The sequence below is a fragment of the Phoenix dactylifera genome, chromosome 4, assembly GCF_009389715.1.
Source record: "Phoenix dactylifera cultivar Barhee BC4 chromosome 4, palm_55x_up_171113_PBpolish2nd_filt_p, whole genome shotgun sequence".
In the NCBI taxonomy this organism is placed as follows: domain Eukaryota; kingdom Viridiplantae; phylum Streptophyta; class Magnoliopsida; order Arecales; family Arecaceae; genus Phoenix; species Phoenix dactylifera.
Window position 1 is genome coordinate 6,108,397 of NC_052395.1, and position 26,667 is coordinate 6,135,063.

At 38.6% G+C, this 26,667-nt stretch overlaps 1 protein-coding gene and 1 long non-coding RNA gene across 2 annotated transcripts; both read right to left on the bottom strand.

The window, feature by feature from the left end:
• Window positions 1-411: 411 nt before the first annotated feature.
• On the bottom strand, window positions 412-868 carry LOC120110360. Its single transcript, XR_005511294.1, has 3 exons — window positions 857-868; window positions 673-765; window positions 412-545 (listed from the first exon to the last, which is right to left on the bottom strand). It is a non-coding gene; the product is annotated as an uncharacterized LOC120110360 (long non-coding RNA).
• A 3,477-nt stretch (window positions 869-4,345) lies between these two features.
• Window positions 4,346-25,785, bottom strand: LOC120110406. The gene is made up of 2 exons (XM_039125229.1): window positions 25,143-25,785; window positions 4,346-4,971 (listed from the first exon to the last, which is right to left on the bottom strand). The coding sequence occupies exons 1-2, from the start codon at window positions 25,783-25,785 to the stop codon at window positions 4,346-4,348; spliced, it is 1,269 nt and encodes a 422-aa protein (XP_038981157.1).
• Between the last annotated feature and the right edge of the window lie 882 nt (window positions 25,786-26,667).

A 26,667-nucleotide genomic window follows, 5' to 3' on the forward strand; every position in this document is an offset into this window, starting at 1 on the left:
TCTGTCACCAAACTTGTAAGATGTGCAATTTGCTTCTGTTCTTCCTCTCACTCTTTCTTTTCCTCCTCACGCTCTCTCCTCTCCTGCTCCAATTGCCTCCGCAGCTCCTCACGCTCTATCTCACGCTCCATCTTCATCTCCTCCATCTCAGCTTTAAGTTTCTGCAACTCCCCAACATGGTCTTGTAACACATGACTAGGTGTGGAAGAAGATGAAGAGGGCTTCGGCCCATCCCCAAATCCAAGAATGTATCTCTTCCTTTTTCCAAGTGTCTGCCTAGACATCTCCTCTGATGTTAATTGCACACCGGACTGGGAAGATTCTTCTCGCAAGCTTAACATCTTTGACTGTCAATGCAAAGGTAACAACATAATTAATTGTATATAACCTTGCAAAAGCAGAAATTGATTTAAATGATTATTGAGATTTTAGATACCTACATGTTTCACGGCGCAAATAGGATCAATCCACTCTTTGTTCTTCTTAGTATGCGTTTTCTTATAGAATTCTGAAAATTCAAGATTTTCAGAACCATTAAACTCCGGCTGCAAAGTGTAATTTAGATTAGCATATAGCCACTACATAATAAGAAAACTAAAATAACTGACAGATCTACTTGCATAAAAGGATTCCAAAAATATACTTGCAGCAAACTAGAATAAAATATATTACCTGTATAGTCATTGTTGCAACAAATGACCGAGATCCTGAACAATGATTGTACTCAAGCTTTTTCCTATTCTTTTTCCCAGCTTTTGTTCTCACCTTCAAAAAAAATATAAATTAAAAATCTAAAGAAAACATTATGATCAAATATTTTACTTATAAACTCTGAAGCACTAAATATGTAAGTTACCTTGTGTTCTTTGCTTTTCCACACATCGTCAATTAAGTGGCGCCAATCCTCTTGAGTCACATGTTCGTATGGATGACTTTAAGGGTCCACATGTAAGACGTTCTTAAGATGCTTGTAATTCAATTTCATATTGTGCCTCCAATTTCTGTGAATGTTGTAGCATTTTCTATGGACAGCTTGTTGAGCTACTAGATTGCCATGATAATCATCCGAGATTTTGAACTTGTCCTAAAAACATAAGTAAAATCATTATGTAGTATGATCAATGCAACTATTACAAGTACCTAAAAAAATATTGTGCAATAAATAATTACAAGGACAGATTGTATGATAGCAGATTGAGTAGCCTCGTCTACTTGCCGCCACGTCGGTATGCCCTTAATTGGACACATTCTCCTAATATACACCCCCAATAGATTGGCTACCTTTGGGGCATTAATACCACATAAAGCATTCCACTCATCAAGTACTGGAACAGAGAGCTTTTCTCCGCCATTCTGGGCAATGAGCTTATCAATTCCTTCCCCAACTGTCTTATCCCGCACGCGCTTTGATGATGAACCTGCTAAAATACTTAAATACTTTAGGCCATAAGACAAACCTGCTAGTGATAGACAAAGAGAACGCAAAAAAGAAAAAACACAAAACCACTGAAATGCCATCATTTTACCAAGAATATCTTAGCAATAACAAGATTCAGAAAGATGAGTTTTCTCACCCACGCTGTTGGCAATAATAGGTGGACTTAAAAGCTCGTGGGTTTGTTGGGTAGAAAAGGTGGGGAGCAGAGTAGGTTGGGCAGCCATCACGGGCACAAGTTCAGCATCTCTAGAAGAATTCAGTCCTTCATTATCAGATGGCAGATACTCTTCATTATCATCGCCATTGCTAATCTTGTTCGGTCCTTCATTACCATTCTGATTTGAACCAAACAATGCCTTGGACATGCCCGGTATGCCAAGAGCCTCTAATCTCATTGAGTTCATTTCAATCCTTTTTTGCCTTTGCCTTTCGTATCCCGTCAGCTTCTGGGACAAGCACCCAGGCTTCACAAATTTTTTACCTACTTTGTGCATCTTTCACAATAAAAACCAGATAGATACATTACATTCAGCCATAAAGAAATATGAAGTAAAAAGTAAATCACACTCTCCATAAAAAATAGAAGCATGTAAGTTAAAAATGGATGATTTTCATTAACATAAAAAATAGAAGCATGTAAGATAAAAATGTTCAACTTTTCTATAGATAGAAAATTAGAGAAATATATCATGGCTCTAAATCTAGATATGTATCACTGTCACTATCAATGTCTTCTTTTTCATCGCTAGGCTCCTCCATTACTTCATCGACACTTCTCCCGGCTTGATCTCGCCCACGGCACTGCAAAATGACCTCCTCTTGAATAATTTCAGCATCAATATGATATCTACGCAAATCCATTGTGGTTGGCTCTTCAATGGAAATTGGTTCAACGTCATTGGTTTCATCTTGTTGGAACGCATGATTGAGAACAATGGTTTCTTCAACATCATTGGGTTCTAAATCACTCATATGTGGTACATCCCATATACCTCGATGCTTGAATCTTTGGACAACTTTCCAATTGCCATGTCTCTCTGCAGTGTCATTAATATAGAATACTTGCTGCACTTGACTCGGTAGTACAAAAGAATCATCTTTGTACCACCGACTTCTTGTATCAATGCTAGTGCAATGCGCATCAATGTAGAAAGTTTTTTTTACTTCCAGTGTTGAACCATTCGCATTGGAACAAGACGACTCGTTGTCCGAACATATATGTTAATTCCCAAACTTTGCACAAGTAACCGTAGAAGTCAATCGGTTGCCCTTCGAGGTCCCCTTCAACAACTAACCCACTATTCTGGCTTTTACGGTGGTTGTCACGTTTGATGGTATGGAATCGGACACCATTACAAAAGCACCCTGAATATATGTTGACTATCGGACGAGGACCGTTGGCCAATGACCATAATTCATCAGTAGCTTCCGGTGATCGCTGGTTTCGAAGTTGAGTCATTTATAACAAAAAAGTGACATAATATGTTACTTCACTTTCAAATACAAGGATAACTCAAGGTGCCTACATGTTAATTAATTTTGCTTACGCGATCTTTGAACAACTTGGAAAATCTTTACGTTGTCTGTTTGTGATGTCAACTTCACTCTCACCTTGTATGTAGTTCTTGTGTTCCCTATTCGACATTCCGTAACGTATAAGTAACATATAAGTCTAAAACAACTAAATATATAATAGCTGAACCTTAATAAGCAAGTTAAAAAAACATATTCTCGATATTGATCCACTTCTGAACTATTGTATAAGACAAACCATTCAGCCATCTCGAGTTCATTGATCGGCACATCAGATCCCCTTCGGATTAACCCAAATGGTCGGGCACTTTGAGTGAAGACTGCTAACCCCGTGCCACGATCACCACCGTCATCATTCCTTTCTTCTCTGATAAACACTGTTTCGATTCCATCGAGGTACATTGAGCAAAATGTTGTACTCTCTTTAAAAATATAAGCCTCAGCGATAGAACCTTCTGGGTGAGCTCGGTTGGCAACAAATCCTTTTAGAACTCCGAGTAACCTACGATAAATTATAGCTCAATGCTAATAGAAAAATTCTTACATGTACAATAATATACATGATTACTATTCCTACTATAGGTTGCAAACAATTACCTTTCAATTGGATACATCCATCGATATTGCACTGGCCCTCCAAGAATAGCCTCGCGAGGCAAGTCAATAGCTAGATGAACCATGACATCAAAGAAGGCAGGAGAGAAAATCTTCTCAAGCTTGCAAAGAATAAGAACAATTTGGTCCTCTAATTTTTTCAAATCAGCTATTTTTAATGCCTTGGAGCACAATTGCTTAAAGAAATTGCCTATCTGAAATAATGCAGTATTAAGTTCTTTGTTGAGGTACCCACGCATTCCAACTAGAAGAAGGCGTTGCAAAAGAATATGATAGTCATGACTTTTCAGACCCGATAATTTACCACCTTGAGTACTTACACAGCTAGAGATGTTTGCCGCATAGCCATCTGAAAACTTAATCGAATTTAAAAAATCACAAACCCTTGTCTCTCTTGCGGGGACAATGTGTACAATGTTGGAGGCTTCTCATAAGATCGGTTTGCCCATGTAACTCCTTCTGTATACCCATATCTGCCAAATCCATGCGTGCTTTTTCTGTATCCTTGCATTTCCCATCTATGCCTAGTAATGTCCCAACAATATTTTCTGCAATGTTCTTTTCTATGTGCATAACATCCAAGTTGTGACGCAGCTTGAGTGTTTTCCAATCAGGAAGATCAAACAAAATACTTTTTTTGGCCCAAATCGTGTCATCATCTTTGCCCCTTTTTCTTTTCTTATTAATGCTTGGATGCTTGCCCAACGGCTTGTATGTGCCTGAATTAATTTGCTCCAAGATCTCTTCTCCCGTGAACTCTCATGGCCTTGACCTGTCCTCACTTTTACCATTAAAGAGCTTACTCTTTCGCCATATGTGGTTCTCATGCAAGAAACGCCTCGCACCCATATAGCCAATCTTACTCCTCAAATGTTCTGATGAAGCATCTTCGTTACAAATGGGACAAGCCAAATAACCTTTTGTTGGCCATCCAGACATGTTACTATATGCAGTAAAGTCATTAATGGTCCACATAAGAGCAGCACGCATTCTAAATGTACTTCCACTAGAGGCATCATAAGTTTGCACGCCATCCTTCCAAAGCTCTTTCAACTCATCAATTAATGGCCTCAAGTAAACATCTATTTCTTTACCGGGAGCCGTTTTTTGGGGAATAAGCAATGACAGCATACAAAATTGCTCTTTCATACACTTCCAAGGTGGAAGATTATAAGGCATCACGATAACGGGCCACATATTGTAAGATGTGCTCATATTTTCAAAAGGATTGAAACCATCGGTGGCTAGCCCTAACCTCACATTTCGTAGATCCTTGGAAAACTCAGGATGTTGCCGATCAAAGTTCTTCCATTCCTTCTCATCAGCCGGATGTCTTGATGTTTCGTCATCCACTCGCTTCTCCTTGTGCCATCTCATATCTACAGCTATTTTCGGGGACAAAAATAATGTTGCCCAAGGTGACAAGCCAAGAGGGGGGGGGGGGGGGTGAATTGGTTTCTCTTAATTTTAACTCTCTTACTTATGTTAAATGATGAGTTAGTGGAATTAAACAAATCACAATACAAACAACAAGAAGTATAGTGGTTCGGTGCTCTCCTTAGCACCTACGTCCACTCCCCAAGCGACCCCTTGGGAATTCACTATAATCCCGTGGATTACAGTTGGATTGTTTTCCGGGCTCACAATCCAAAAACCTTTACACTTTGATTTTCCGGGATCATCAAAAACCTATGTTGGTTTTACGGGCTCACCAACGAACCTATACAATTGGTTTTACGGGTTCACCAACAACCTACGTTGGTTTTACGGGCTTACCAACAACCTACGTTGGTTTTACGGGATTACCAACAACCTATGTTGGTTTTGCGGGTTGACCAACAACCTACGTTGGTTTTACGGGATTACCAACAACCTATGTTGGTTTTGCGGGTTGACCAACAACCTACGTTAGTTTTACGGGCTTACCAACAAACCTTACAACAAGGTGATTAATAAAAGAAGTAAGAAGATTTAAGCTCCTAGATGAGCAAATATAACAATATAATCTACAAAGAAGAGTTTAGAGAATAGTTATCGCTTGATGTGTCTTCTCTCTTCTTTGTCAAGGATGCTTCACTCTTCAAGGGTGGATGGAGCTCTTAATGACTCTTGGAATCTGCTCAACCACTTTCTTTTGACTCTTGAATGAAGCACTTGGATGAAGCTTGCCTTGCTAGGGTTTTCTCTTGAATGCACTTGATGGATTTTCCCAAGCTTCCTTCCTTTGATGAATACTCCCTCTTAAATACTTCTCCAACCTCCATATAGTCCTTCCTGACCGTTGGATTGAAGAAACTAGCCGTTTATAGCCGTTGGGAGTCCAAAAAGCACTTCTGCACAACTAGCCGTTATGCTTCTGCCCGTGCTTGGGTCGACCCAAACTTTTCTTGGGTCGACCCAAACCACTGTTCATCAGATTTGGGTCAGCTCAAACTTTTCTTGGGTCGGCCCTCTCAGAACCACAGAACCTTGCATTTCAGCCTTCCTTCACTTGGGTCGACTCAACATTTCTTTGGGTCGACTCAAGTGTTAGATGTATGCCCTAGAAGCCAATTTGGCTGACACATTGTTGATTCTAGGGACATAATTTTGTACTTGACTATTTATTATTGAATAAATAAAAGGCATCTTTTCATTCATATTGTTTATGTGTCTATGAATCGTCCAAGAAATTAATAAGATGATGATACATATTCTCAAGAGTTGAGAATTTGAGCCATGTATCATTGGTGATTAATTTCTAAATGCTCCTGATCAATGGATCATCACGAGGACGGTGATCGATCCGATCAGTGCACAGATCACTTTCCTTCTGGATGGACGAGACTTGAGTCCACAGTGTAGGGACACTGAAGTGATAGTGCAGGTGCTTGTTAGAGAACAAGGGTACTGAGCGTGACCAAGACAAGAAGTCACTTGGATGTCTATCCACTCGTCAGTGACTTGCTTGATGTTGCAGTAGTGTGACTGGTCCTTTGACCTGCGGTGCTTCGGCTACTCACAGTGAGGTTATTGTAGTTTGACTGCACACATACATGGTCTCTAGCCATATGGGTCCATGCAGTGTAGATTGGCTGCAGTAGGTTCACTGTAGGAGTAGGGTATGCACCTATAAGGAATCTATCGACCTTGATAAAAAAGGAGTGATCCTATGTGATTTGTTAGACTGAGTTCTAAGACCTTGGCCAGGGCAGTAATATAAAGTGAAAAAGAGTTTTCCACTATCGAACTCAAGTCGAATAAATCTTGACATATGACAGACGATGGGGTTTGACGAGTTGTCCATGACCTCCGTCCTGTAGGGATCCACGATAGTAGGATTGTATCACATGTTAACTGCACCTAGAGGTTCATCATTCCATTCTGCTGGGTAGCCACTACATGCTGCTAGGTGTCACTGGTGGATGGTGGGACTCATAGGGATCATCTTGATGATCGATAAACCCTAATGAGTTGAGTTGGAATCGTTCCAACCCATTGAAAGGAGTTTTCAATGATATAGTGATAGAGATCACAATATATCTCACTACCAGTCAGAATAGAACCTATGGGGTCATACACACTAGAAGTATTGACCGATCCGATGGTTGAAATCGTGATTAGGAATCACGAGTAATCAATTTGATTGATAAGAAGTTGAAGAAGGAACAAAGGGAATTAATTAATTGGACTTGAAACAAGAATCCTACTTCGGGTAGGATACCTAGAGTTCTAATTGGATTAGGACTGGAAATCCTAGTTGGAGTAGGACTGGGATTCCTACTTGGAATAGGATTCCTCAATCCTAATGAGATTAGGAGTTTTGAATCAAAATTGGATTCCTACTTGGAGTAGGATTCCTAGAGTCCTAATCGGATTAGGACTTTGGATTCAAATTAGAGTCCTAATTGGATTAGGACTAAAATTAAATACATCTTAATTGGATTAGGATTCCTTAAGTCTAATTAATAATCTAATGAATCAACATGACTCCTAATTGGATTAGGATTGAAGAGTTCAATTGAGTCATGATTCATTCAAGTCCTAATTGGATTGGGACTAGCATAGATTGAACCCAAATTGGCTAATCCTAATTAGATTAGGATGAAACCATGAGAGAGGCACCTAATCCTCTTTGGAAGAGGATTAGGTTAACCAACTAAGAGGGGCATCAGCCCCTCTCCAATTGCTTAGGGTGACAAGAAGAGAGAAGGTGGCCGGCGCTCCAAAGAAAGAAGGCTGTCAAGGGCTCCTAACTTGTAGGAGCCCTTGATGCTTATAAAAAGGGACCTAGGGCCGGCGCCCTAGGTGTGAGCTCTCTTCCTCCTCTTGCTGCCGCCACCAGCCCCTCTCCTCTCTTGGTTCAGCCGCAAGCAAAGGGAGAGCAAAGTCCAAGCGTTGGCGTCATCCTCTTCCTCCAATCCTTCTTCCAACGCAGGGAAAAGAAAGAAGGCTGCAGAAGCTGTGTTCTTCATCCTTGAGTTCCTCCTTCTTCTTCCTTCTCTCAAGTGCAATCAAGGGTTGATTGAAAGAGAGGAGATCAGCCATCAAAAGCTATCTCTGCAAGGGAGCTAGCACCCCGGTGAGATAGAGAGCTTGGATCGGATCCTGCTTCGTGTGGATACCCGTAGAGGCCGGACGTTTGAACGGCTTCAAGCGAACCCTCTTCCAAAACCACGAATTCAGATTTGCGGTGATCATCTACCCGCGCAAGGTGAAGATTTGATCTTCCTATTAGTTTTAAAAGTTTTAATTCTTACCTAATTACGAAAGGTCTCGAAACAACGTTCATGCGATGAACGTCGAACCCGTGCATGCCGATTCCGCTGCCATCTGAAAAATTTTTGAAATATCAGCGGCATGGGTGGGTTCCCAACAGTGGTATCAGAGCCTAGGCTTCGTAGATTAAGGTAAGAATTAAATATCTAAAGGCATATTAGATCTGAAAATTGAATGATCATGCATGCTGAAAAATTCTGCATGCAGATTTTTCAGGGGTGCTGATTTTTTTGCATGCTGATTTTTATGTGATAAAAAGATGATTCTAAATGCATTGTTAATGGGATTACAAAGTTTAGAATCATGATTAGCATGATCAGCGACCTATGTCATGATACAATTAGTTAGTTTTCAGATCTGAAAATTATAATTGTTGCATACGGTGATGATCATAGGATTCAAACCCTTTTGGTATCAAATGTAATGACCTGCGATGTGATCTGCGATGTCATGTAATTTTTCAGATGCTTGCATGCATCTTGTTTGATGTTTTGAGAGGCCTGCGTGCCTCCTAAAAGGAGATGTAATTTATTTTTATTTTTATTTTACATCTGGTTGTATTTCTGTGATGTGATGTACATCAACGATCAAGTTGAAGCAAAGGCATGAGATGAAAGGTGATCTAAGCGGTTGATGGCGATGGGATCAAGAGTTGATCAAGGATCGAATCAAGGAGGCTTGGAACCAATTCAAGAGTTGAAGACCACTTGATCGATTGATGTGCATGTGCTTGTAATACGACCTAATTAGAATCCATGATCATCACCTATTTAAAGTTTAACTTTATTTGATGCTGCGATTATAACTGCCTGTGATGTACCGTTTGCATGAGATGTGAATGCGAGTCGGGTAGATAGGTTTACAATGTGATGTAGCAAACCCAATTGAGACCTAAATCAAAACCTCCTCAATCAAGTCGAGAGTGAACCGACATGAGCAAGTCATATTAGATTAATTGATCTAATTGGTGTCTAGGAAAGCATGAAAGGTGGTTACTTAATTAGGACCTTACTCTCTGAGTAAGGGGAGCCTCCCACCTGCTTACCTGGCCAATTGTTCGATTACTTCTTATGAAGGGCTCAAGTTGCAAACACTAAGACCTGATTAACCAATATTAAGTCAATAGGTCTTCCACTGTAGTAGAGCTGCTAAGGCCTTTCTGATGTTGATTTGTCTCGGCTGGATACAGTGGTCAAGTTGCATCGGGGGGTTGGACCTCTCTATAGACATGAGATGTTGTAGGGTAAAGATGGGGTTGGGCACCAATAACTGTTAGGTGAGGACCCAATGACGACTTTATTCCTACGGTTATACGGTGGGTCTGACTTAACTAAGCGATGGGGCCAATAACTGTTAGGTGAGGTCTTCATGGCTTAGAGACCAAGTTGCACTGCAACATGCTTGAGAAGCATTGTACAAGAGTTGTACACTCATCCATCTATGTGTCACCAATAACTGTTAGGTGAGGTGGCATGTAAATCGGTGGGATCGCAGTACCCATTAGAAACCCTAGTCGTGTGGGATTTTCGTTTCCCTACCAGGAGAGTGTGAGGGATTCGAGAAAATAGTGGGAGTTACATTTGTTCTAAAAGACCTTAGAACAAATTAAGATCAAGTACAAAAGTCTAACTAGAATCTTTACTCTCTGTAGATACAATGTCGGCTTCAAACCCTTTGACCCGTATTCTTGAGACCAACCGACTGACCGGAACCAATTACAAAGACTGGCTTAGAAATCTCAAAATAGTTTTGGACTGTGAGAAGATAGGCTACATACTCGATTCAGATATCCCCACACTACCAACACGTCCTACTGATGTTCAGCGTGAGATGCATAAAAAGTGGTTGGATGATGACATTAGAGTAAAATGCTATATGATGGCATCCATGTCTAATGAACTCCAATGCCAGCATGAAAGTATGAAGACTGCTAGGGACATACTAGCACACCTGCAAGAGTTGTATGGTGAGCAAAGTCGCACAGCTCGTTTTGAAGTGTCCAAAAGACTTTTCAAAGCGAAAATGCGCGAAGGGCAGTCTGTCCATGATCACGGTCTGACCATGATCAAGGACCTAGAGGAGCTTGAGAAGCTCGGTATGGACATGCACAAGGAATTGCAAGTAGATCTGATCCTTCAATCCCTTCCTGATTCATTTGGTCAGTTTATAGTAAACTACCACATGAATAAGATTGAATGCACTAAGACTGAACTCATAAACATGTTGGTAACTGCTGAGGGAGCCTTGAAAGGTTCAAGGGGCAATGTCCTTGCTGCTGAGTTGACTTCTGGTTCCAAGAGAAAGTCTACTTGGAAGAAAAAGAAGCCTGCTAAGAAGCAGAAGAAAGACAAGAAGCCAAAGAAAGAAGTTCAAAAGAAAAAAGCTAACGACAAAGGAAAATGTTTCCACTGCAATGTCGAAGGCCACTGGAAGAGAAACTGTCCTTCATACCTCGAGAGCCTGAAGAACAAGAAAGGTGACACACCTTCAGAAGGTATAGACTTGCTCATTATTGAAACTAATCTAACGGTTTCTTCTACTTCTAGTTGGGTTATAGATTCTGGTTCTAGTGCTCATTTGTGCACTACCATGCAGGGTCTAAAGGAAAGTAGAAGGCTGGCGGAAGGTGCGGTAACCCTTCGGGTTGGCAACGGGGCAAAAGTTGCTGCTGTGGCTGTGGGCACCTACCATCTGCGACTACCGTCTGGATTTAGTTTAGTACTTAGAGACTGCTATTATGTACCTGCTGCTAGCAGAAATTTGATTTCTGTTTCATGTCTAGCACAGGAAGGTCATGTTTTTACATTTGACAAAGACTGCTGTTCTATTTATTTGAGAAATAAAATAGTCGCACGTGGTTTCATGATTGACAGTCTCTATCATTTACATATGGATGTATCTGTGAATGTTACCGAGCAAGATGTGAGTGCCAAAGGATCCAAAAGATCCAGAGATGAGATAAACCAAAGATATTTGTGGCACCTCAGGCTTGGCCATATTGGAGAGGACAGAATGAACAAAATGGATAAAGTTGGGCTTTTAGGCTCATTGACTTCCGAGTCATATCCAGTTTGCGAGTCCTGTCTTCAAGGAAAAATGGCTAGACTGCCCTTTGTAGGACATGGGGAGAGGACCACTGAAATACTTACCCTAGTACATACAGATATATGTGGCCCATTCGATGTGCTAGCCAGGGGACGTTATTCTTACTTCATTACCTTTACCGATGATTATTCGCGGTATGGGTATGTGTATCTTATGAGACACAAGTCTGAGTCTTTTGAAAAGTTCAAAGAGTTCAAGAATGAAGTAGAAAAACAAACTGGAAAACCTCTTAAGGCTCTTCGATCAGATCGAGGAGGAGAATACCTTATTGGGGAATTCCGGGACTATCTCAAAGAAAACGACATAGTCTCACAATGGACACCTCCGGGTACACCTCAACTCAATGGGGTGTCAGAGAGAAGGAATCGGACCCTATTGGATATGGTCAGGTCCATGATGAGCTTCACTGATCTACCTATGTTCCTTTGGGGAGAAGCCTTACTCACAGCAATTTATTTGTTGAATAGAGTTCCCTCTAAATCCGTTCCTACCACACCGTATGAGATATGGCATGGTAAGAAACCAAGTCTGGGTCATCTCAAGATTTGGGGATGTCCGGCCCACGTCAAGAGACTACAGGCGGGCAAGTTAGAGGCTAGGACCATAAGTGCTCGTTTTATAGGATATCCTAAAGAGTCATTAGGATACAATTTTTACGTCTCAGAGGATCACAATGTGTTTGTGAGCCGTCATGCCATCTTCTTGGAAAATCAGTTTATCCTTGATAGAGGCAGTGGGAGGAAAATTGAGCTTGAAGAGAAAGTCTCTGAAAAGCAACGAGTCATGGATCCTATTGAACCCATTCATAAAGAGCCAGTACACGATGTCCCTCGACCACCTCGTAGATCTAGTAGGGTCTCCCATCCTCCCGATAGATACTTAGGTATACTAGAAGAGGATACCGAGGAAATGTTCCTAGTGGGAGATAGGGATCACATACAGGATCCCAAAACCTACAACGAGGCGATATCTGATATCGATTCCGAGAAATGGCTGGAAGCAATGAAGTCAGAGTTAGACTCCATGCGTTCCAACCAAGTCTGGACCTTAGTAGACCCACCAGAAGGTATTGTACCTATTGGATGCAAATGGATCTACAAAAGAAAAATAGGTTCGGATGGAGAGGTAGAGACCTATAAGGCAAGGCTTGTGGCAAAAGGGTATAGTCAGCGCGAAGGCATTGACTATCAGGAGACCTTTTCACCTGTAGCCATGTTAAAATCCATCCGAACATTGCTTGCCATTGCAGCATTTCATGATTATGAAATCTGGCAGATGGATGTGAAAACTGCTTTCCTGAATGGATATCTTGATGAAGATATCTATATGGAACAGCCTTTGGGTTTCACTTCCAGTGATGGAGATCACAAGGTCTGCAAGCTGCAAAGGTCCATCTATGGACTAAAGCAAGCATCTCGGAGTTGGAACACTCGTTTCGATGACGCAATCAAAACGTTTGATTTCATCAAAAACGAAGAGGAACCGTGTGTTTACAAAAAGGTTAGTGGGAGTGCTGTCGTTTTTCTCGTACTGTACGTAGATGACATTCTCCTGATTGGGAATGATATTCCCATGCTAACCTCGGTCAAGGTCTGGTTGTCAAAAGAATTCTCCATGAAAGACCTTGGGGAAGCATCCTATATTTTGGGAATAAAGGTCTATAGAGATAGATCTAAAAGGATGCTTGGCCTTTCACAGAAGATGTACATAGAGGAGGTGCTGAAGAGGTTCAGCATGGAAAACTCCAAGAGGGGTCTCTTACCCCTAAGGCATGGAATTCATCTCTCCAAGAAGATGTGCCCCAACACATCTGAAGAGATTCAACGCATGAGCAAGATTCCTTATGCATCGGCAATAGGAAGCCTCATGTATGCCATGCTATGTACACGACCTGATATAGCTCTTGCTGTGAGTGTCACAAGCAGATATCAGTCGAATCCAGGTGAAGAACACTGGACAGCTGTGAAGAATATTCTTAAGTACTTGAGAAGAACTAAAGATTTATTCTTGGTTTTTGGAGGATCATCAGAGTTAAAGGTAGAAGGGTACACAGATTCAGACTTCATGACTGATGTCGATGACAGAAAGTCAACATCTGGATATGTGTTCTTGTGCAATGGTGGTGCGGTGAATTGGAAGAGTTCTAAACAACCGATCATTGCTGATTCTACTATGGAAGCTGAATACATCGCCGCCTCTGAAGCTGCTAAGGAAGGCTTCTGGTTCAAGAAATTCATTGCAGAGTTGGATGTGATGACATCAGATGCCATGACACTCTACTGCGATAATAATGGCGCCATAGCCCTTGCTAAGGAGCCAAGGTCTCATCAGAAGTCTAAGCATATAGAGCGGCGCTTTCACCTCATACGCGACTATGTGGAGAAGAAATATGTAGAGGTGCAGAGAGTAGACTCCGCGGATAACGTGGCAGACCCGTTCACTAAGCAGCTGAGTCAGCAAAAGACTGAAGCCCACCTTGAGAAGATGGGCCTAAGATATATGACCAATTGACTTTAGTGCAAGTGGGAGATTGTTAGATGTATGCCCTAGAAGCCAATTTGGCTGACACATTGTTGATTCTAGGGATATAATTTTGTACTTCACTATTTATTATTGAATAAATAAAAGGCATCTTTTCATTCATATTGTTTATGTGTCTATGAATCGTCCAAGAAATTAATAAGATGATGATACATATTCTCAAGAGTTGAGAATTTGAGCCATGTATCATTGGTGATTAATTTCTAAATGCTCCTGACCAATGGATCATCACGAGGACGGTGATCGATCCGATCAGTGCACAGATCACTTTCCTTCTGGATGGACGAGACTTGAGTCCACAGTGTAGGGACACTGAAGTGATAGTGCAGGTGCTTGTTAGAGAACAAGGGTACTGAGCGTGACCAAGACAAGAAGTCACTTGGATGTCTATCCACTCGTCAGTGACTTGCTTGATGTTGCAGTAGTGTGACTGGTCCTTTGACCTGCGGTGCTTCGGCTACTCACAGTGAGGTTATTGTAGTTTGACTGCACATATACATGGTCTCTAGCCATATGGGTCCATGCAGTGTAGATTGGCTGCAGTAGGTTCACTGTAGGAGTAGGGTATGCACCTATAAGGAATCTATCGACCTTGATAGAAAAGGAGTGATCCTATGTGATTTGTTAGACTGAGTTCTAAGACCTTGGCCAGGGCAGTAATATAAAGTGAAAAAGAGTTTTCCACTATCGAACTCAAGTCGAATAAATCTTGACATATGACAGACGATGGGGTTTGACGAGTTGTCCATGACCTCCGTCCTGTAGGGATCCACGATAGTAGGATTGTATCACATGTTAACTGCACCTAGAGGTTCATCATTCCATTCTACTGGGTAGCCACTACATGCTGCTAGGTGTCACTGGTGGATGGTGGGACTCATAGGGATCATCTTGATGATCGATAAACCCTAATGAGTTGAGTTGGAATCGTTCCAACCCATTGAAAGGAGTTTTCAATGATATAGTGATAGAGATCACAATATATCTCACTACTAGTCAGAATAGAACCTATGGGGTCACACACACTAGAAGTATTGACCGATCCGATGGTTGAAATCGTGATTAGGAATCACGAGTAATCAATTTGATTGATAAGAAGTTGAAGAAGGAACAAAGGGAATTAATTAATTGGACTTGAAACAAGAATCCTACTTCGGGTAGGATACCTAGAGTTCTAATTGGATTAGGACTGGAAATTCTAGTTGGAGTAGGACTGGGATTCCTACTTGGAATAGGATTCCTCAATCCTAATGAGATTAGGAGTTTTGAATCAAAATTGGATTCCTACTTGGAGTAGGATTCCTAGAGTCCTAATCGGATTAGGACTTTGGATTCAAATTAGAGTCCTAATTGGATTAGGACTAAAATTAAATACATCCTAATTGGATTAGGATTCTTTAAGTCTAATTAATAATCTAATGAATCAACATGACTCCTAATTGGATTAGGATTGAAGAGTTCAATTGAGTCATGATTCATTCAAGTCCTAATTGGATTGGGACTAGCATAGATTGAACCCAAATTGGCTAATCCTAATTAGATTAGGATGAAACCATGAGAGAGGCACCTAATCCTCTTTGGAAGAGGATTAGGTTAACCAACTAAGAGGGGCATCAGCCCCTCTCCAATTGCTTAGGGCGACAAGAAGAGAGAAGGTGGCCGGCGCTCTAAAGAAAGAAGGCTGTCAAGGGCTCCTAACTTGTAGGAGCCCTTGATGCTTATAAAAAGGGACCTAGGGCCGGCGCCCTAGGTGTGAGCTCTCTTCCTCCTCTTGCTGCCGCCACCAGACCCTCTCCTCTCTTGGTTCAGCCGCAAGCAAAGGGAGAGCAAAGTCCAAGCGTTGGCGTCATCCTCTTCCTCCAATCCTTCCTCCAACGCAGGGAAAAGAAAGAAGGCTGCAGAAGCTGTGTTCTTCATCCTTGAGTTCCTCCTTCTTCTTCCTCCTCTCAAGTGCAATCAAGGGTTGATTGAAAGAGAGGAGATCAGCCATCAAAAGCTATCTCTGCAAGGGAGCTAGCACCCCGGTGAGATAGAGAGCTTGGATCGGATCCTGCTTCGTGTGGATACCCGTAGAGGCCGGACGTTTGAACGGCTTCAAGCGAACCCTCTTCCAAAACCACGAATTCAGATTTGCGGTGATCATCTACCCGCGCAAGGTGAAGATTTGATCTTCCTATTAGTTTTAAAAGTTTTAATTCTTACCTAATTACGAAAGGTCTCGAAACAACGTTCATGCGATGAACGTCGAACCCGTGCATGCCGATTCCGCTGCCATCTGAAAATTTTTTGAAATATCAGCGGCATGGGCTGGTTCCCAACATCAAGGTTCAGTTGGGTCGACTCAACTTTTACTTGGGTCGACCCTCTCAGGGTTTTCAGAGAACCTTTTCTGTCATGTATTCTGTCATTGTCTTTGGGTCGACCCTCTCACTGTTTGGGTCGACTCAAACTTGGGTCGACTCAACTTCATCTTGGGTCGACCCTCTCAGTATTTCCAGAGAACCATTTTTCTGAGTCTTTGAGAGGCTTGAGGTTTGGGTCGACTCATGCTTTCCTTGGGTCGACCCAACTTACTGTTCATCTGTGCCATTTTTGCAGAAGTGTGCCAAATGCTTTCTTGATGTGCCGGGGTCGACCCAATCAACCTTGGGGTCGATTCAATCCACACTTTGCTGCATCTCAAGGTTAGATTCATTCATATAAACAATGAAATGTATCTATATCAATTTATACAAATATACTGAGAGTAATAGACTTATAAATGAAGTATCGATTTAACTTATAACATACTCTAGATAATTGCTTGTTAATCATCAAAATAACACTATCATCCTCAATCTCCCCCTTTTTAATGATTACAAAATAAAGAGTATGAGCCTATTGATACTTATCTTAAAATTAGTTTTAAAAGGGCTTAACTTGCTGAAATTCAGCTTTTCAAAATATAAGAGTGAAGTCTCCCCCTATATCATTCAAATGTTGCCAATTTGACTTTTTGAATTGCTCCCCCTTTCATTTTTAATTCTTTAAAGATGAAACTCCAAAAATTTGAGATAAAACATGAGTTTCAGGTTATGTATCGAGGTGTGAAAGGTGCGTGCCAAATTCTGAAATTCTATGTGCCAAATTCTGAAATTTGATAGAAATATTTGATTTGATCATTTTCATTGTTACAAATTGCTCCCCCTTGGATGTATATGATTTTCAATTTGTTTTACAAGTTATTTCTCTTTCTTTCTTTACTTCTCTTCTTATTGCTCTATCTTTACTTCTCCCCCTATTACTCTTTCTTTACTTCTCCCCCTTTTTGTTATCATCAAATAGGTGCATGGGAAAAGACACAATAAATAACAAACATTCAAACTTCATTGATCAAAATAGAAACATTTTAGTACATTCATGTCAAAAACAAAAGCAAATACAATGTTCCTCAGTCAAAGTTTAAAGATACATGATAAACACAAAATACATATGAGAACTAGATACATATCCTAGGCTCTAAACAGAAATGCTAATATCAGCCTAGGGAGTATCTAATGGCTGTGATCTAGTCCTCATCCTCCTAGTGTACGTGGCACGGGGAGGTCGGCTCTGTAGCTTCTCTTTCCGCACGTTGGATCCGTGAGGCTCTCCCGGATCGCTTGGCTACGGCTCTCTTGGGTCCCATTTCTCCAAGATCTTGAAGTAATCTAGTGTTTGGAGATGATTGGAGGAGATTGGAGAGTGGGGAATAAGGTTTTCGGAAGAGGACAAAGGGTAAACAGTGCCCTAGAAGTTCACGGGTCCCCCTTTTAACAGTGGGGTCCCGACGTTGGGTCGACTCAAGAAATTTCTTGGGTCGACTCAACGTTGGGTCGACCCTATTCTGGGTTGGGTCGACCCAAGTGCAGAATTTTTCTTTTCTCTTCCTTTTTGCTTCTAAAAATTTTTCTTGCTTCCAATCCTTATAAATTCTTTCTGGGACAATGATACATGAGTAAGGAATCTATAGATTACAAGTTTGACTCATGTTTCATGGGTTTTTAGAAATGGGAGGAATGTATCATGAGACTGCTTGCTCCCTTTTTATATCTCTTCAATAAAAAGGATCACAAATGCCTAATTTCCTCCTTAGCGTGCAGACTCTATCTTCACTCAAGAATTTTGTGAATATGTCAGCTAATTATTTTTCAGTACATATATGCTCAATACATATGTTTCCATTTTGCACATGATCCCTAATAAAATGATATCTTATTTCTATGTGTTTGGCTTTAGAAATGAGACATTTAAGATGTGAGCCAAAAGAGATCTCTAAATGTAGATTCCAAAGATATTTTTCAAATCAAGTGTAGATGGAATCTTTTTCAAGTTATTTCAAGGAGTATCAAGAATAATATTCAAAGAAGGCACGAATGAAAATTCAATACCTTTATATTTATATATATATATATATTAAGTATATAGCAAGATGAGAGCAATCTAATTAATTTTCAGAGTATAGTATAAGAGCAAATAAAGATCAAAACTTATATACTCGAAAAATATAAGATTATGTTGAATCCTTAATTCTTAATGACTTCAAAGTTCTTTCATGATATAAAAGTATTGGGGCATAGATACCAAAACATGAATTTATGCAGTGTAGGATACATAAAATTCAAGACTTTGAAATTTTTTTTAGAGCTCTCTTAAAGACTTTCTTTTACTCCTTTAAAGATCATAGCATCAAAATCAATTAAAATGAATTGGCTCAGGATTGAAATACTAAAGTGCAAGCCAATAAGAACTCATAAGTAGATTCCAAGATAAATTTTCGAAACTAAGACAGATAGAATCCTTTTCAATTAAATTTTCAGAAATAAATGATTTACCGATGAATACAGATGGAAATCCAACTTTCAAAAGATATTCAATGAAGCACAAAGTTTAATACCACTTTACATTTAGTATTCTTTGTCTCATCTTTAGATGCGAATTTATACGATTAAGTTCTATATGATCTCTCACTCTGAAATTTTCTTTCTTCCCCTTAATTAATCATCCATTTGAGAGTTTAGAGTTTGAAGATAATTTTCAATAAAGAGATTGAGTATTTAAAGCTCCCCCTCAAAAGATGCATTTTTTTTCAAACCTTTTTTTTTTGTTCTTCTATAATATCAAGAATGTAGAGTGATCTAGAATTTTTCAAAATTTATAGCAATCACTCTTTTTAATCTTTCAAGAATAAATTATATTTCCTCTTAATTTTTTTTTTGAATATGTATGGAAATATTAATAAGAAAATAATTCTTTTGAAGCTCAAATTTCTTTCAAAAGTAATTATATTTTCTTTCCTATAAGAATTATTGAAGTGAGTTGAAATATTTTAAGCTTTAGGATCATTAACTCTCTTCTTAAAAACAGCTTTTCTTTTTAATGATAGAAGCATTTAATTATGTAGGAGTGTATATTCAAAATATTAATTTCTTAGTCATAGTTTTTCAGCAATGTATATATGAAGCACCATAAATCTTTTTAATATCAAAATAATATCATATGTTTAGAACCATTTATTTGCAATCAAGATCATTGAAAAACACATCATTTAGACCAATTTCAGTATACTTATAAGATAGAAGAAGATATGTTTCATATGCGTATCGGAGCAAACAACCAAAGCATCAAAATTAATTCTATTTTTCTTAAACCGTAGTTTTCATCTAGGAATCATATTGAGTTATTCTCCAAATTTTTTTTTAATTTCTTCCTTTAACCACTCAATGAACATTTTGATTATCTTCATTTGTTTTTCGGTTTTACTTTTCTATGCTCTATATTCTATTTGCTCCCTATCCGGTGGAGTTGGAAGGGGCACGAGGTACTACCACTAGCCTCCCTCTTGTGCCGTCCCTAATATGCCCTACACCGAATAGTTGGGTCAAATAGTGCTGGGTACTACCACTAGCCTCTCCATTGGCACCATCCCTATGATGAGCAATATAGAAGGGTTAAAATGTTCACTTCAAACTTTTTCTGTAATTAATTACGGATTTTATCTCTTCCAAAAGAATGCTCACATAATTCTTATAAATGTGCTGAATATATTATACTTGTTTTGCTTTTACCTAAGATTGGAGTACTTAGTTTTATTATCTTAACAGATTTTTATGAATCTTTTGATATCAATTAGATGTGATTCATTAGAATTAGTTTTGCATATAAGCACAAAATGAGCATACAATTTGGCCTACAAGCTGCATGATATGGTAATACAGCTTCAAACAATAAAATTACCTTGCTCATTATTTTTAAACTCTACAATATGGGGTCATAGATATACCTTTCTTCATGCCAAACTTCTGTAAGAATATTCTTGTGAACTTACTTTGGCCAATGAAGATCCCCTTTCTTATTTGTCTTAATTTGGAGTTTGAGAGGAAAGATTAGTTCATCCATTTTACTCATTTCGAACTCACCCTGCATGAGCTTAAAAAAAAAAAAAACTTTACATAAAGCTTCATTAGTAGCACCACAAATAATATCATCAATATATATTTGAGCAATTATGATATCAGAATTTTTCTTTTTGATACATAGTTTTATCACTATTACTTTCTATCAAAAAGTTATTTAATCATTCATATCATGCTCTTGGTGCTTGTTCTAAATCAAATAGTATTTTATCATGTTTGTAATGAATATTTTTCAAATATAGATGGTTATTTTTACATAAAAATTTTAATAATATAACCACACAGAAGTTCATTCTACACATTCATTTGACAAAATACAAGTCTCATAAAACAATCAAATGAAAGTGGTTATCTTTGGCTTCTAATTATGCAAAGATTTCATCAAGATCTATTTCATCTTTTCTGATTAATTCTTTTAGTAATCATAAATTCTTCTTAATTTAGTGTGTTTCTGAAAAACTCAGTTTTGTTCCAAATATAAAAAGTTTTCAGATTCTTCAATAAGATTTCAAATTTTATCCCTTTCAAAATGATTTAGTTTAACTTAACCAATTATCATCTTGTTCATTCTTCTTAATGTCTTTTAAATAGAAGCAAAAATGACAAACTATATTATCAATAAAAGATCTAGTTTTAATAAGAATAATATGAATTGACATTTCTACAACTGGTATCTTTTCATTGAATATTCTATATGCATTGCTTAGAGAGTAATATCCAAAGAAACACTTGTTTTATCAGATTTGGCATATATTTCATTCTTGAGAACATAACATGTATAACTAAAAAAAAAATGAAGGTATGCACCATTTGATTTTCTGTTTTTCATGAGTTCACATGGGGTTTTCTTCAAAAATAGATTTAATAGAAACCTTATAATATGACAAGCTGTGATGATAACATTAATCAACTGCTATCACAAAGCATTGTCCTTACACAACAAAGATTCTATTTTTATATTTTTATAACCCCTATATGTAATAGTATTCTTGGTGCAAAAACAATTGTATTCAATACCGTTTTCTGTGCAAACTTTATTAACAAATTGGTTTTCAAAACTGTGCCATGATACTTTCACAGTTTGCAAACCTTTTTCATTTGAAACCTTTTGTAAGTTTGTGCCAAAGCAGAAAATATTTCAATTTAAGTGCCAAGAATAAAACCAACGTTAGCTTTGAAAAATCATTCATAATTACAAAGTCAAGAAGCTTATCTCCTAGGCTCACTATCCTAGAGATCCAAATAAGTTCTTATGGAGAATTTTCAAAGACTAAGAGGTGGAAACAATGTTTTCAGATTTCGAAATGATTCTAGTTTGTTTTTCTAGATGACATGCATAGCAAACTTTGACCTTGTAGAAATTAATTTAAGTAAGCCAATGACAAGGTCTTTTGAGATTAAGTATATACTAGTATGAGTTGATTTTATATGCCAAAAGTGGTTTCTTTAATCTTGGTATTCATAGTGCATATATTTAAAGTCATACCAAGTATACATTCTCATGTCTATGATCAATAAAAGATAATACCATTGATAAAAACTCTCAATCAAGCATATAGAGAATTCATAGAGTTATTCTTAATAAATTGATTAATCATTTAGCAACTTATCCAGCAGTAAGTAAAGCATACTATAAAATGAAGTGATTTGATTATGTTTTTAAAAATATTACCTATATCACAAAATTGATTAATACCTGCAATTTATATTTTAATTAGATACTAAGGCAAAGAGAATGATGAGATGCAAGGATTACTAATTTCATTATTCTTTTCATTTCAATTACTTTTCTTAAGTATATTTTAAGTTTCATTCTCTAATATATGTCTAGAGCACCCAATGTCTAAATTAACATCTTTTGTTGGAGCCTTGAGTGCTAGACACACCTATAGAAAATATTCAGATTTTCAACTTAGGAACCCAAGCTCTTTTGGGTCCTTGTAGGTTAGCTATTATTGTTCCTTTTGGAACCCATATTTTCTTAATAGCTATTTTGTCCATAGGCTTGCAGATTTTAGGATTATAAGGAATGTATTTCTGCATACTCTTATTAAATTTAACAAACATCGATTTAATATAAGTAGATGATGGATTTTTAATTTTCTGTTTTTGTTCATTAGGTTCATCAGATAAATTAGAATCCGTTTTATGATAGATAGTGGAGGATTTAACACATATGTCATTAAGGAATTTTTGTGTGTACCAAGATTGATATCCTAATCCAGCCTTTTCAAATTCAGCTCTTTGATTATTTATCATTAAGTTTAGTTTTTCAGAGCTGATAGTAAATTTTTCAACTATAGGCTTAAATTTGTTAACTTCTTTAGTTAGCCTTTCATTGTCTTCTGAAAGTAATTTATTATTTTTCTGAGTTATATCATAGCTTTCAGCAAGAGATAGATTTTTCTGATTTAGCTTTTTATTCTTTAAACTAAGCTTCTTATATTCTAAGTATAGATCAGAAAAAGCATCATGAAGTTCATCAAATGTAAAATCAGATTGAGTTTCAGCATGTACTTTATCTTGGAATGAGAAATCACTTTGTGTTCCAATACATACCTTATCTTCATGTGCCATAAAGCAAGGATTTTTAATTTCAGTTTGCTGCTCTACTTCTTCGGAGCTAGTTTCAAATTCACTAAAAATGTTAGTGCATTCATATTTAACTTCAAGCATACTCCATATTTCCTTAGCAGTCATGCAAAAAGATATGTTATTAAGTTCACTATCATCCAATGCACAATATAGAATATTCATGGCTTTTGCATTTTGCTGAGCCATTTTCTTATCATGATTAGCATTGGTATGTAGCCCATTCACTATAATACTCCATAAATTGTAGTCATGTGCTTGAATGAAAATGCGCATGCGTGCTTTCCAATGTGTGTAGTTTATACCATTAAATAGTGGAGGTCTATCAATTAATTGTCCCTCACTCATAGAACATCCCACTTGGGTTGTCATGATCTTTAACTCTTGATTGTGAGATCAATAATTACTATTGGAGCACCTTGCTCTGATACCACTTGTTGCCCAAGGTGACAAGCCAGGAGGGGGGGGGGGGTGAATTGGTTTCTCTTAATTTTAACTCTCTTACTTATGTTAAATGATGAGTTAGTGAAATTAAACAAATCACAATACAAACAACAAGAAGTATAGTGGTTCGGTGCTCTCCTTAGCACCTACGTCCACTCCCCAAGCGACCCCTTGGGAATTCACTATAATCCCGCGGATTACAGTTGGATTGTTTTCCGGGCTTACAATCCAAAAACCTTTACATTTTGGTTTTCCGGGATCACCAAAAACCTATGTTGGTTTTACGGGCTCACCAACGAACCTATACAATTGGTTTTACGGGTTCACCAACAACCTACGTTGGTTTTACGGGCTTACCAACAACCTACGTTGGTTTTACGGGATTACCAACAACCTACGTTGGTTTTGCGGGTTGACCAACAACCTACGTTGGTTTTACGGGATTACCAACAACCTATATTGGTTTTGCGGGTTGACCAACAACCTACGTTGGTTTTACGGGCTTACCAACAAACCTTACAACAAGGTGATTAATAAAAGAAGTAAGAAGATTTAAGCTCCTAGATGAGCAAATATAACAATATAATCTACAAAGAAGAGTTTAGAGAATAGTTATCGCTTGATGTGTCTTCTCTCTTCTTTATCAAGGATGCTTCACTCTTCAAGGATGGATGGAGCTCTTAATGACTCTTGGAATCTGCTCAACCACTTTCTTTTGACTCTTGAATGAAGCACTTGGATGAAGCTTGCCTTGCTAGGGTTTTCTCTTGAATGCACTTGATGTATTTTCCCAAGCTTCCTTCCTCTGATGAATACTCCCTCTTAAATACTTCTCCAACCTCCAAATAGTCCTTCCTGACCGTTGGATTGAAGAAACTAGCCGTTTATAGCCGTTGGGAGTCCAAAAAGCACTTCTGCACAACTAGCCGTTATGCTTCTGCCCATGCTTGGGTCGACCCAAACTTTTCTTGGGTCGACCCAAACCACTGTTCATCAGATTTGGGTCAGCTCAAACTTTTCTTGGGTCGGCCCTCTCAGAACCACAGAACCTTGCATTTCAGCCTTCCTTCACTTGGGTCGACTCAACATTTCTTTGGGTCGACTCAAGGTTCAGTTGGGTCGACTCAACTTTTACTTGGGTCGACCCTCTCAGGGTTTCCAGAGAACCTTTTCTGTCATGTATTCTGTCATTGTCTTTGGGTCGACCCTCTCACTGTTTGGGTCGACTCAAGCTTGGGTCGACTCAACTTCATCTTGGGTCGACCCTCTCAGTATTTCCAGAGAACCATTTTTCTGAGTCTTTGAGAGGCTTGAGGTTTGGGTCGACTCATGCTTTCCTTGTGTCGACCCAACTTACTGTTTATCTGTGCCATTTTTGCAGAAGTGTGCCAAATGCTTTCTTGATGTGCCGGGGTCGACCTAATCAACCTTGGGGTCGACTCAATCCACACTTTGCTGCATCTCAAGGTTAGATTCATTCATATAAACAATGAAATGTATCTATATCAATTTATACAAATATACTGAGAGTAATAGACTTATAAATGAAGTATCGATTTAACTTATAACATACTCTAGATAATTGCTTGTTAATCATCAAAATAACACTATCATCCTCAAATAAGCGCTTCAATTTCGGTGCCAGGGGAAAGTACCGGAAATTTTATGAGGGATCTTCTTACCGTTACCATCATTCAGCTTATATCTAGGCTCATCACATATAGGGCATTTCTCCAGGTTCGCATTCTCCTTCCAAAAAAGAGCACAATCATATTTGCATGCATGAATTAGCACATATCCCAAACCCAAATCTCGTAAAAATTTCTTGACTTCATAAAGGGTCCATGGAACAGACTTATCACACTCCGATAGAATTTCCTTGTATACCTTCATGTTCATGTCAAAAGAGGAATTGCTCCACTGGTTGTACACCTTAATATGAAGCATCTTAATAACGAATGATAATACTGTAAAAGTTTTGCAACTAGGATAAACGGGTTGTTGAGCATCATCGAACAACTTATCAAAATTCTGTGCATCCTCCCTCCCCAAGTTATTAGGCAATTTGTCAATATCGCCATTCATGAAAGCGCCCATGTAAACAGCTTCCAGCATATTAGACAATTCGTCCTTATCATCGGTGCCATCCCCAGCCATTCTATCCTCAACACCTCCACCATTGTCACAGTTAGCATCATTTGAAACACAAGATTGATCCACGTGAACAGATTCTCCATGTTGCACCCAAGTCTTGTAAGAAGGCGAGATTCCTTTCAACATCAAATGAATCTTGACAATTTGAATGCTTTGTTTTTTGTCATTCATGCACTCGACACAAGGACACCAAATATCATTTGCTGAGCCTAAATTTGCCACCACAAATTCAATAAAGGACTTCACCCCTTCTCTATAATCTACTCTTCATTCTATTTTTTATTGTCATCCAACTCTTGTCCATTTTGACTGACCTACAAAGTACTTCATCAAGTTAGATTGATTAGTTTATAGATTTATTTTTATACCCTGCAAAAAAAACTTGCAGCAGAAAACTAGGGGCGGCCCAATACATTTGGGGGCCTAAGACAAATTCAGTGAATGAGGCCTTTTCTTTTTTTTTAATTATAATAATAATAAATTTTAATAAGTATAAAATAGTTAAAAAAATGATATGAAAATAGATAGCCGTCAAGTATACTATTTCAACAAAGATGCATGAATCTAACAAAGATAGACAAGAAGCCTCTTCAGTTTAATATAATCTTTGAATAGAAGAATGGAAAAATAATTAGTTTGAAAGAAATCCCATCCCACCATCTCCCATCTCCCATCTCCCATCTCCCATCTCCCCTTCGATACCCAAGCTACATTACAGCACGGCAACCATCCAACCCAAACAATTAAAAGAATCTCCACCCTCTAAGAAGTCCATCTCCAATCCCCCTGTCTTTCTTCCTGATGGCCCATCTGGATCAGGAGTAACGTGAGGGAAGGAAAACCAAGACCAAAACCAAAAAAGTGAAGGGATGAAAGCCAACCAAATCCCTCCCCTCTCTTTCTCTCCACCCAAAACAAAACTATTGTCCCCAAATCCCTCCTCGCTCTCTTTCCCTGCCAGCCCAAGAAAAGGCCCTCGCCCCAAATCCCCTTCGCCTCCTCGCTCTCTCTCCCTGCCGGCCTGACCGGAATGGACCTGGCGAAGCCCTGCGG